Source organism: Muscardinus avellanarius (genome assembly GCF_963383645.1).
Source record: "Muscardinus avellanarius genome assembly, chromosome: 14".
NCBI lineage: Eukaryota > Metazoa > Chordata > Mammalia > Rodentia > Gliridae > Muscardinus > Muscardinus avellanarius.
This window is the reverse complement of record NC_137800.1, coordinates 1,897,676-1,911,393: the sequence shown is the minus strand read 5'-3', so window position 1 is coordinate 1,911,393 and position 13,718 is coordinate 1,897,676. Positions and strand designations below refer to the sequence as shown.

General features: G+C 40.9%; 1 protein-coding gene across 1 annotated transcript in view; it reads left to right on the top strand.

Annotated features, from left to right (window-relative positions):
- Nucleotides 1–13,718, top strand: part of CSMD1 (CUB and Sushi multiple domains 1) — a gene marked incomplete at both ends in the record, with an annotated part of 1,592,168 nt that overhangs the window by 1,448,970 nt on the left and 129,480 nt on the right. Inside the window, 2 exons of the mRNA XM_080710482.1 lie at nt 670–786; nt 8,720–8,929. Of these exons, the coding sequence (XP_080566608.1) occupies nt 670–786; nt 8,720–8,929 (327 nt within the window). The remainder of the gene's footprint in view (nt 1–669; nt 787–8,719; nt 8,930–13,718) is intronic.

The window sequence follows — 13,718 nt, the reverse complement described above, 5'->3', positions numbered from 1 at the left end:
ATTGGCATCACTGTGTCAGACACAGAGAATAAGGTTCTGGGACTTCCCACCACCATCTTCTTGGCACAGAACTTTCTGGGGAAGGTGTTGCAGCAAGGTGCATTCCCAGACTGGAAAGGAACCCAGGGGCCATGAGAGTGAGGACAATCGTGTTCCTAGAGGAGGCAGAGACGGAACATGCTCGGGCTGGTTACAAGGCATGGGACTTGAGGCCCATCTCCTCACACCTGTACAGCTCTGCTTCCTCATCTCTAAGATGGGAGAGTCTTAATGCCAACTTCTCAAGACTCCTGTGAGAGCATGGTGATGTGTGTATCCCAGCATGGCCATGATCACACAGCTAACAAGCAATTCAGCAGCCACCACTGCCCTTCAACTCATAGCTAAGAACTGAAGTCAACTTGGTGCTTGGCCAAATGCAGCTCTGCATGGACTAACCTTCACTCAGGGACTCTCATGCTAGGACACGGACTGTGAGAAGCATCTTCCTTCTCAAGCAGAGTAGAGTGAGGGGAGAGAGCTGGGTTCCCAGAACCTGGAGCTCATGCCTGAAGAATTTGGGATTGGCTTAAATTCTGTCTTCTCGGCATGGTCCAGAAGATCTTGTTGGACTAAGTGTTCTTGGGGAATGTGAGACTCAGAGAACTCTGACCACTTTCTGTTTAACAGCGACCTGTGGAGGCACTCTCACCAGCCTGGGTGGAGTGATCCTGAGTCCTGGATTCCCAGGCTCCTACCCCAACAACCTTGACTGCACCTGGAAGATCTCACTGCCCATTGGCTACGGTGAGTGGAACCCATCAATTGCTAAAGCGCGGCCTTTTCAAGAATTATGCTGAATGAAAAATGTGTCTTATTGTGATGAAATAGCTGTGTTTCTTTAATCCAAAATAGATTACATATTCAAAGACAGCATGGACAGAATAACTTTGAGAATATAAAGTTGTTTGAAAAAAATAAATTCAGCCATGTAAGTCCTTTTGATGCAAATTAGATTAGCTGACTGATGATATGGCAGACCAGGATGTACAAAATGTGGTATTCCTAATTCAAATATCAAGTTCTTTATTTATAATTCTGCCTTTTCTAATCTATTTCTGAAATTCAGTAACACAATTTTTCCTTTAGAAAAAATTTGAAGTTTTTCTTCAGATGTTGATACATTTTAAATGTATATAAAATAAAAATGTAAAAAGATATCATTTTATTAATTTATTAAATAAAAATGTCTTACTCTTGGCTATTAACTCTCAGATTACACACTTTTTGTGTGTGGTTCTAGGGATAGAATTCAGAATCATTCTACTCTGAGCTACAATCCCAGTCCTATTTTATTTTTTTATTTTGAAACAGGGTCTTGCTAAGTTGCTGAGGCTGACTTTACATCTGGGATCTTCCTGTCTTAGCCTCCCAAGTTCTGGGATTACAGGAGTGCTCCACCATGCCCAGGTTGTATTGTTAAATAGTCCATATTCTGATGGTAATGAACAACAAGGCATTCTGTCCTGTCTTCAGAAACACCAGGTCTTTGTGAGGTTTTGACCCACTGTAGACCCATGTCTCTCTGCCTTGTAGCTCCCTTCATCCATCAGCCTGTTCATCTGGCACTCAGGGTCTGCCTTAAGACATGTGCTGCAGACTCTCCGTGAGTGTCCCAGGACAGAGTAGTCAGACACCGAGTGCTAGTTGAATGAGGAATGAATAGATGCATAAATGGAAATCACCACCTTACAAGGAGATCAGAATTCTTAGTAGTCTGTGAAATGCTTACTGTGAGATCTCTGCTGAGGATGAGGGTCCCCATGGAAACCGTGAAGGGCAGGTGGGCCAGCCTGCTTAGTGGAGAACTGCAGAAGGAGCGTGCAGTTGGCCTGAAGGCCCCACCAGGCTCGGTGGCTCGTGAGCAGGACCTGCTGTGAGCCCACACGTCTTGTTGTGTAAGGGAAGAGGGGTATTGCGGAGCCTCCCAAAGGGACAGCACAGTGTGGCAGCCAAGGAATGCTGGAGGCAGCAGTGACGTGGTGACCAAGGACCCTTCTGTGAGGACACTCAGAGGATATTCAGTGAAGGAACAGGAGAGGATGGGATGGGATGGCAGAGGGGCCATCGGTCCCCAAGTATGACAGACATTTTGGAATTGTTTTGCCCTTGCTGAGAGTTCTGTCTAGAGCAGAAGTAATTTTACAGTGTGCTACAAACTGAAAGTGGCCCTGCCTACCTGCTTTTCAAAAGTATATCAGCTTTATAGCAGAAAACTCAAGCAAACTAGGTCTATCCATGTTTACCTTTCTTTTACTTCTATCTACTATTCCTTGAGCTATTCCACCCTACAACCTAAATTCTGCCTTCAACACACATTGAGTCTTCAAACAGCATCCTGAAGCTTGATCAGGTGCCAGTGCTCATTTCAGCTCCTGTGCCATCCCAGTTGGGTCATCTGGGGCTGACTCGGAATCTATATAGATGTTCCCATTTGACTCCACGTCATGCCCAGCTCTTCTAGAAACCTTTTCTTTCAATCAGCCTGACCTTATTCATGGACAGTAAGTTCCTTTCTTAATTGCCCAGCACATGAGCAAATGTCAGACTTCTTCTGTGGAAATTCTTAGAAACTATGGTTAGAGTTTCAGGCCGTGAATCTGTATTTATAAATAAAGCTCTCCAAACATTTTTAATTAGGAATGTATCATATGTGATCATTATATATTTTAATGATGATTTCTCTTTTTTTTGTCTTTCATATTGTTTCTATTGGTAAACATACCTCACAAGGATTCTAAATCACTTCTGATAAGGTCAGCATATGGGAGGGCCTTGAGTTTCCTAATGAGACCAGTTGGGAGAATGGGAAGACAGGCAGGTATTATTACGCTTGTCACAGTAAATTTCCAGGTAAAAACCTTTGCTGCTAGGATGATCTTGGTACTCAAGTTGATAATAATTGTGAAGAGATATTCCTCCCCCTTAATACTGAGAACAGGTGTGTGGGTGGTTATAGTCAACAGTTCTTACTCCTGCGTGTACAGAAAGGCTCATGATAATCACTACCCTGCATGGCCCCTTGATTTCCTGTGTGTTTGTGGGGGGGATGTATAAGGTGGTCTACAAACCCCCCCTTTTCTGAGTTTTGGGAAAAATATTCTTTTGTAGTATCACTAGGAATTTCTGCAAGAGACAGACATCATATGAAACTTATTTAAGACATAAAGAGAATGGTAGATTGAGTGTGAACAGTATCTACTTAGACCTGGAAGACCACGTAACAAAGAAAAAGGCCGCAGATGAGTGGGTCTTACACCCCACCAGCTGCCAGAGGCTCTCATCCAGCACCCCGGGCTAAATAGGGGAATGGGTCTGCATCTTCAGCAAGTGCCTCTGGTGTGTGAGATGCTAAAGTCAGCCTACCATAGGGAGCATTTATTTGCCTCTTGGAAGAGCACTTTTAATCTAAAGATGAGAAATGGGCAAAGATTTTCATAAATTTCTCTCAAATATTGTTCATCTAGGGTACACTGAATTGGTATATGGATGTTGACATCACAAGATATGGCAAAGTGGAAGCAGAGCCAGAATACTGTTGAGTATGAAACAGCATGATAAATCAAATTTCCAAGTGAATTACAAAAAGGAAATCTCTGCTTCTCTTCCAGGGCATTCTTAAATGTAGTCTCTAAGCCAGGCAGGGTGGCACATGCCTGTAATTCCAATACTTGGAAGGCTGTGGCAGGAGGATTGCAACTTCAAAGCCAGACTCAGCAACTTAGCTTGACCCTGATTCAAAGGTATAAAAAATAAGAAGAAAGAAAGAAGAAAGAAAGGAAGAAGCAAAAAAGAAAGACAAAAGAAAGAAAGGAAGAAAGAGATTGAAAGAAAAGAAAGGGGCTGGAAATATAGTTTGGAGGTAGAATGCTCCTAGGCTCAATCCCCAGTACCAAAAACAAAATCAACAACAACAACAACAACAACAACAACAACAACAACAACAGTAGTCTCTATTCTTCAGCTATTTCTGCAGTATCGCACCTGCATGCCTGCTTCCTGGCTTGTGGCTTCTGAGTCTGGCTTCTCTAGTCATGTCCTCTGTGCTGATCAGAGTTACACACTATTATTACAGCTTCTTCTTGAGGAAAATGCATCTCAATATTTTCAACTTATGGTAGATTTCATTGGGCCTTTTAGATCTTTCTGTAAACCTGCATAATTCTGCAGCTGCCTGACAGCTTATTCAGCCCAGAGGTTAAGTAGCTCCAGCCCAGATGCATATTTATTTTGATTAGTGCCACCTTCACCCTGCCCCATGCCCAGGATCAATCAACAGTTTAACCCATTTTGTCTAATCATCCCAGATGTAGAACCCTGCAAATGCTTAAATGAAGCAACAAATACACCACTCATGGTCATTTTGAAATACTTTTTATGATTTTGGAGATCTATCAACTTGGGATTTGTTCATCAAGTAGGCAAGAATGATTGGCAGCCTGGCTGGTGAATAGCACTTTGTCCCATTTCTCTAATGATTCATTCCAGGGTCAACTGCTTTCCACACCTTTCTCTGTGAGAAAATTCAGGTTCCTTCTCAGAACCATCCGGGGACTTGGGACGGGGTGGCTGCAGAATGTCTTCTGGATTCTCATGATTTTGATTTCTGGGTTTAGCAGAGTAGAATTCTTTATCAATTACTGACGGCATGAATTTGCACACGTTAGCAAAGTGTTTTCAAACCTCGTTTCCTCCTCTTTAGAATGAGCAGAATAAGAGACACACCGACCTGGCCCACAGAAAATGTCATTTGTGTGTCCACTCTTCTTAGCAGCAAAACCAAATTCCACTATTTGCTTTCTTTTCACAGACTCAAGCTGCAGTTTCCTGTTGCTTTGGCAAAGTTTAACCAACTGAGAATTTCTGTCCCTACTTAAAAAAAACTAAAATCAGATTGAACAGAAATGTCATCAAGTTTTTTTTTTGTCTTTAAAAATCATTTGTATTAAGGTTGAACAAGATGCTGTCCCAAATTGTTATACATTTGGACTATCTGTTACCATAGAGAAGAAACAGAAATTTCCTGAACATATATTTGTTGAAACACACAGAAGACACAAAGCAGAGCAGTTGGTATTCATAAATTCTGACAACTGAAAATGAAGGTTTAACCCTGAAGTCATGATCACATTACCTATTCAAGATTTTCTCAAATGCCCAAGGGAAAAAATATCTCTTTAGCAGGTGACTCTTTCTTGGCCCTTGATTTTCAATGTATAGCTCTAGCCAAATGAAAATGAGCTGAATTTCACCAGATAGGCATTTGAATTGGCTTTCTTGTTGCAATCATTCTGTTTTAAAATACTCTGTGAGATAATACCAGGATAACTAGGTCATATCCATTTTAATCCCTTCGATCAGGCTCTATGATGTCAAACTGGACACAATTTGCTGCAAGTTAGATAGCTAAATGATTCTACTTGAAGGCAGATTAGAGCTGGGACCCGTTCTATTTCCTGATGGGTATTAGAAGGCTTGATATGTGGCCGGATACTTTATCCTGCTTAAAATGGTAATTTTGTTCATGATATTATAATAGCCAGAATTCCATTTCCATTTCAGATTTAATTTCATGTGAATACACAGCCCCTTTCATTGTGCCCTGTACTTTTGAAACATTGGCCATTTCCAGTGCTCTCTGACCCTTGGACCATCTTGTTGTCTTTTTTTTCTTGACTCTGACAGTCTGTGTATTTCAAAATGTGTCTCTGAGTCTAGAGTGTGCATATACACATCTGCACCGAGCCCCTTTTCTACCATTTCCTTGTGTTTTGATCTTTAGAACCCTCACCTTGCCCTAATGTTCTCTGATCCCCGGCACCTTTGCACAGTAGTAGAATTGCCAGCAGGTTCCTCCTTGTCATTGTCCCTCAGGCCACACCTCCGTCCCACCTGGCACTGACACCCATGCTGGTTGTTGGTGGAATTCTGCAGGCAGTGTGGACTTGGTATCTCTCAATCGCACACATGTATGTGCATGCATGCAAACAAACACACACAAACACACACACACCATGTCACATCACATATGGAGATGCTTTCACAGGGACTGTGAAAACTCTTTCCATTTGGTTCGTGGCCATGCCACAAAAGAGTTGGGAAGTGGGTAGGGGTCAAATGGTTGCTGATGTGTAGCCTCGGTGGTCAGCAGAATGGAGGTGCAGTGTAGATGGAAGGGTCCACAGCAGAGCCCTGTCCTCAGCCTTCTCTCTTTTCTTTCTTATACTTCCCTGCTCCTGAATTTCTTTTGACCAAAATATTTCTGGTAGAAGTTAAGAATAAAACCTTACATCTCATTGATAACCATTCAATAATAATATTGTATATTAATAAATATTTACAGAAATGTTTTAAGTGTAAAAATGTATTTCTTACCAGGCGTGGTGGCACAGGCTTATAATCCCTGCACTTGAGAGGCAGAGATAGGAGGATCGCACAGGTTTGAAGCCAGCCTCACTGGCTTAAGAGACCCTGTTTCCAAATAAAAATATAAAAAATAGGTCTGGGAGTGTAGCCCAAAGGTAGAAGGGCTTCCAGGAACCCCAGTACCACCAAAAAAAAGTATTTCTTGGTTATGGAGAGTACAGAGGTTAAAATGGTCAAGGCGGCTGTAGACTGGGACGCCCTTAGCCTAGTTCCTGCTGTGCTGATACCCCTGGGCTCCCTAAGACCCATATAATTGTTCAGCTAACAACAATTAAAAACTTGGTTGTTATTAAAAATGTATTCTTCTTGGTTTACCTTTTCAGGCACTTTCTGTAGTGTTTCATGTTCCACTTCAGTCTTCCCTTCCTCTTCCATTCTGCGTGGAACAAATTTAATACAACCCGATTTCTCTGAGAAGAGGCGTGATGTTTTTAACTTCATGAGGCTGTTTCTTCTCTGATTTGTTTTTTGCTAAACCATGAAAAGCGAGGCTGTCTGCAGGCAGTGTCAGGCATCGTCCCCACCACGGCCTTCCCTGCACACCTGGGTGCACCGTCCCCACCACGGCCTTCCCTGCACACCTGGGTGCACTACCCAACAGTACTGAGCTTTAGTTTGTTCACCTATAGAGTTAAAATAATAACAAGGATTAACCTGCTGGATGATTTTGAGAAAAAATTGTCACACTGGATCCCAGACATGATGGTTGACCTTGTGCGTTCCCAGCCAGAGGACCTTGAGTTCTTCTTTGGATGCATCTTGAAATGTTTTCTTTCTAACTAGGAAAGTTGTTTTTCTTGTAATACTTCCATTTTACTGAGTACTATTTTTTTCTCCCCTTGACAATTTCTTCTAAGTTTTTCACTGATTTTGGCTTTTGGTAATCCTACCTTAGGAGTTATGTTTCATTGAAATTTTATCTTCAGTTGCACTTGAGTAGGATAACCCATGTAAACATTATCTTTACTTTCCTCAATATAGCAAACATAATGTATTTGATGAAGAATAAAAATGATGCTCTTCTCAATCACAGAAGCGGGGGCCCTGGGAGAAATGCTCAGCGCAGGGGCTCGTGCAGTCCCCGCCGTGTGTGTATCTGTGTTTGACGAGGAACACTGGGGAAGCAAGCGATTCAGTCAAGCTTCTCCCACCTGAACTTTTACTATTGGCAGCTTAGTTATTACTCTTCAACTTAGCAACTTAATTACATGGGTCTACGCAAAGACTAACATCTTGGGACTTCTGTATGAACTTCTGTATATAACCAAATTAAAATAGTTTTGACACTGCAGTCAAATTTCCAAATGCCACAATGCCATAGCAAGTAACTCTTCAAGCACTTGACTCCTCAAGATGTGATGATCCGTACTTGTAATCCCAGTACTTGAGAGGCTAGGACAGGAAGGTTTTAGGTTTTAGAACAGCATCAGAAATTTAGTGAGACTATTAGCAAAATAAAAAGACCTTGTTTCAAAATAAATATAGAAGTGCTGGGGTGTACTTCATAGGTAGAACACACCTGGGTTCCATCCCCGGTACCTTAAAAACACTATGACTTTGATTTCCCTCTAAATTATCAGACACAGCCTAGTTAGTAAACAGATCAGTATGGTACTGGAGAAGTTGCATGTTTGGACAATCCTTTGGTATGTTGGGCTGAGCCAGGCTGTTGGCTTAGATCTTCAGAGTGATATTGGAGTTTATCAGGTAGGGTTTCTTATGAACATTTGCAATTTTTTTTCATGCATAGCACATTTGAACAGTCACCTATTAAACTAGTAAACCTCTTGTGCCACGGTGTGGTCATCCAGTTTATTCAAACACAACTCCTTGAGTATACTGCATTTTTTCCAGTATATTGGAAAAATATATTGGCTTCTCCCATGATGAAGTGTTAACTTGTAGATGACTTACCATATAATTCCAATCTCTGATAGCAACTGGACAAAACCATTTGTATGTGCACTAATGACTATACTAAGAACCATATTTATAGATCCCTGTGGGACAGGGATGGCAATATTCTTGTTTTACAAGTAAGTTGACATAGGGACGTTAATTTCATGAACAAAGATCACATGCCCAGCAGTGCCAGTGGTTAAAGTGAACCAAGCCCTGTTGTAATCCAAGATGGAGTCTCTCCTCCACTCTGCCGTTCTGATCTGTAGAGAAATAAAATTATCGTCACTGTTGATAAGCATTATGTTACATATTCATTTGTGAACTTTCAATGATTTTGCATATTTTTATATAGGTGCACATATCCAGTTTCTGAATTTCTCTACGGAAGCTAATCATGACTACCTTGAAATTCAAAATGGCCCTTACCACACCAGCCCCCTGATTGGGCAGTTCAGTGGCACTGACCTGCCCCTGACACTGCTGAGCACCACGCACGAGACCCTCATCCGCTTCTACAGTGATCATTCCCAAAACCGGCCGGGATTTAAACTTGCCTACCAAGGTAAGAGCCGAAGGAGGAAGATTCAGTTATGCTTCTTATATTTAAGTTGTGTTGGGAGATGAATCTCCTTAAATGGCTAAAACGTGCGCTGCTGGGCTAATTTCAGTGGAATGTTGTAGTGGTGGAGGCTCGGTCCCGCGCTGAACACAAACTTAAGAACACAGACAGCAAAGGCATGACTAGGTGCAGCTCCATCTCTGCCCTATCACCTCCCCAGGTCCGCACTTGACTCCATGACTCTTGTCCCGTCCATAGATCGTTTGCACCTTAGTGTCCCTGCAGGGCTTGGAGTCCTGTGGCATAAGCATCAACTCATAATAGGAGTTGAGACGGCAGTGTGTCTGGTCCATTCATGTCTTGTCCTGGCAGGATAGAATGTCCATGCACAATGTTCAAATCATGTTCAAATTATGCTAGAAACGATGGAAAACTCTGGTGCCTGAACTCGGTGCATTTCTCATCCAGCCAAATGTGAAATCTCGTAAGAAAAGTTTGAACCAACTATTATCAGAGCATTTCTTGACATGTGAAAAAGTTCAACATTTTCATTCCATATACAGTAATTTAGCTGGCCTTTTCTTGAATGTTGCTAAACTGAATGAAGTTGAAAATGTCAAATAGAAGACCTGATTTTTTACATGTCTAAATCACTTGCCTTTCTTGGTTTTGCAAACTGTCCTCAGAAACAGAGCTTTAATGACTTATTACTGGAAGAGCATAGTCTGTTACAGTGAGCTCAGACATTGTTATTTAAGTTCTCATTTAAGATATCAAGTACAAGCATGGATCTCCAGAGTCTGGGACTCTGAAAATGGGATTGAACAAAAAAAGAGAGAAAAACGAAGGTTAGACCTGTGGGTACCATGTCCATAGGCATTACCAGGATTTTTTACACACACCCAGAGAAATATCTTACTGCCTCTCATTTTACTTCTTCTATTTCTTGGCAAATATGTGAGCCTGGAGCTCAGAAACCCCAGGATCCAGCCTGCCCTGGATTTCCTATTTAGCTTCATCTGTTCTGATATGCATGGGGATTTAGCCATGTTGTGATCAGACATAGCAGCTGCCCCTCCAGTTTTAAAACCACAGTCAGACAAGGCTTGGGGACAGGATAGGCTTCCTGGGTTCCATCCAGTGCCTCTCTTAAGTTCCTCAGGAAAGACCTGGCTCTGTGACCACCAATGGCTGACACAAAAGCTGGGTAAGGTAGGTTTTTCCTTTTGTCTGTGCACTCAGGGCAGGTTTCTTTACCAAGTATAAGGGGGCTGTCCCCAAAGGCTAAGGTCCAGGAAGTGCCTGATAGGTGGCCGACTACATAATAAAAACTGCCCCTCTGTGGCCACAGTCACACTTTTCAGCCCTTGAAAGCCACGTTTATACTCGGACTATCTCAGGGTAGAAGTGATCAGTCCATACAGTGACGACTTCAAGAAGAGTTCAGATTTGGGGAATCAGTCAATTTTAGACATTTTAAATATTTCCTAGTGAAGCTCTCACAACTCATTCATGACGTGTACACATAGGCACAGAATTTGAGACTTTGAAAAGCAAAATAATGTTTGTTATATATTCAGTACTTCTCTTTCATATTTTATACATCTGGCTCCTACTCTTTTACTGTTCCTAATGACATATATTCTATTAAAATAGTAAGTGAATGTGTTAGCTTATGCCTATAGTTCCAGTACTTGGGCAGCTGAGTAAGAGGATGATAAATTCTAGACCACCCTTCGCAACTTAGCAAGACTCTCGGCAACCTAAGGAGTTCCTATTTCAGAACAAAAAGAAAAGAGGGCTGGGACTGTAGATCAGAGGTAGAATGCCAACCGGTTCAATCCCCAGTACCAAAAATAAATAAACATTAAAAAAATAAATAAAAATATAAAGTCGAGCACTTCTTTTTTGATCATTATCATCTTAAACTTGGTTATTACATAGTAAACCTCACAGTTTCGTATGTGTGGTATTGGGAATTAAGCACTGGGGCATCCTATCTCCGAATTATATCCCTATCCTTTATTTTTTTGTACAGGATTTCACTAGGTTGCTGAGAGTCTCGTAAGTTTCTGAGGTTGGTCTAGAATCTGTGGTCCTCCTACCTCAACCTCCCCACTACTAGGACTAACAAGTCTATTAAACCATACCTGGCATAATCTCACTTTTAATTAGTATTATCTTAATATCTGAGTCAATCAGAAAAATGTAACACATATGATCACATATCTCAAACCATTATCTGCCCATTATTGCTCTATCTCAGTGGACACTGAATACTTTTGAGAAGTATTTTCCATTTTAAATATCCCTAATACTGTTTGCAACATTTCACATTTCTTTTCTCATTGACTCTACAGAACTCAAAATTCTGAGCCCCATTCTAGGGTCACTTGAGACAGTTTTCAAACTAGCTCATCTTACATAATTTCTAACCTCCATAATTAAAAAGAAACATGGGCCGTTCTTAATGTTTGCTAGGTAGCTGTGTCTACATCCTTCCAAAAGCTATGGTCCGTTTCACGCTTACAAGAATGGTGTCCTAACAAGCTCCATCGAGAGCTAGGGAAGAATTATCCAGGGCAGAGTTTGCACTGCTGCGTTCTACTATTACAGAAATTGTCAGTATTTAGCATGGGGTGCTGTGTCATTTGTGAGAAGCTTGTATCTCCTTTTCTTCTCTGCATTGCAAGAGGAGTCTGCAAGCCTTTTTTCTGCTTGCAGTGTGGGAGCACTCCCGTGCCCTGGGATCAGGAAGGCCCTTTCCTAGGTAGGACTGGCTCCCCACAGCTTTGCTCTAGGTCTTCTGTGTGGGGGCCTTAAGACTTTGGGTCTACAAATACGCATCTAGAACAAGCTCCCAGTTGATTGAACAAATGTTATATTTATCTGACACCTGACTCTAAGTATCCATGTTATAATAAAATCACTAAACAGCATAATTCATTGTAATTAATATTTTATAACTGAGAGACATAAAAATCCATGAAAAAAAAAGAATGAGAACATGAGTTGGAAGGATTCTCATTTCTTCCAGGCTATCATCTTTAACAGGGATGATGATTAGATAACTTACCAGTATTTGTCCGTTTATAAAATTAACAAATTAAGAAATAAGTTTAGATGCTGATTTGTGAGACAGATCTACGTTCTTAGGTTCTACTTAAGATTTACAAGCTAAGGTGATAATTAATAACTCTTAGGAAGATGCATAAATCATGCAGAAAATGCTTGTCATCTGCAAATAATTCTGCCATTCATAATGATGTCTATGTTGTGCACCTTATTCTTTAACTCTGTCATTTATTGTCACTTATTTATAACTCTGTAAAGGTCAAAAGTGTTACTAGCAGATATAGCTGTCTTCAAGTCAAATGACTTATAAAGAACTCTGTTAAATATGTGAAGTATGCGTGCCACATTTTTTAAATCAAGAACCAGAAAGCGGAAAACAGTATAAAGTTATTTATCAACTAAGTAAATAATAACTGGAAAATAAAACAGACAAGATAGCATGGTTCCAATGATCATCATATTAAAACTTATGATTTACAGACTTGATTATGAATATTGTCAGAGATCGATGGGTGTGAATATCAGTTATTTTTCAAGATCCACACAAAGGATTCCTTTGTGGGAGATAAAATTCTGTGATCTCATTTTTGTGTTATGTTGTGGGATTACTGGCACATCCATTTTGACCATACTTATGAAATTTTATCATATTGAGAATTTTTGTGACTTTCTATGTATGATTTATGCAATTTGACCTTTGAGATACGGATTCTTTATGTCTCTCTTCCACAACTATTAAACATATATACTTCCTCAGAAATGAGAATTATTCATCTCAACGATAATTTAAGTGTTTCAGTCATCTAAATTGTAAAACATAGGCTATATTTTGTGGATACGAGCTTTCTCCTTTAGCAGAAAAGCAATTAGACTGCCCTTATGTACAATAAGCAGCTTCAGAATTCATTATAACTATTTTATAAGCACATGAACTCCTTATACACAGAGTCCTATTTGGTACATGAAATTGGTATGTTTCTGAAGCCATATCATTCTTTTTTTTGTATGTTATCTTGAGCAATCTTGAGATAACTATGGAAAGACAAGCAGCGATTACACCCCTCACCCAAATGCAGGAGTGAGTCAAACTTTTAACAAGACATTCTTTAGAAAGAAAGATTTTAAATAAAATTGCTTGCACTGGTGGTCAAAAATTAGTCCTATCAAGTCTCATTTCTTCCAGGGCATCCTTTTCTAGGATATAGAAAGTTTCTACCAGGTAAGGATTCTCTTTGGTGAGTGGTCCAGACTTTTAAGGGGAGGGCCTGAATCTTAATCATTTACCTGAAGATGACATTACTTTTCTTTACCTTTTATGGGTTTGCTGAAAGTAAAAGCAACACTTTCAACCACCTTCTGTCTTATCTTCCTTTCCTTTTCTCTGAAACAAGGACACCCAAGTCAGCATGCGTCTCTTGGGGGACCTGTCTCCTAGAGCACAGCCACAGCACACATCCCACTGGGGTTTGCTCCATTCTGAGCATCAGTGTTCTCCGCCTTTCTGTTTCATTGGAGAGCCTGGACCTGAGTCTAGGTTAGCCCCTTCCCCGGGCACTGAGGGAGGGTACGGTCTCAGAGAGCCCAACAGTTTCTCTGGGTCAATGTAAGAAGTATGTTCACAGGTGTGTGGTACGTTCCATAAAATGCTACTGGTCAATTTTCCGTGGGCTAAACAAAGCCTGAGACCACCTGTGGTCCCAGCTGCGGGCAAGTAGTT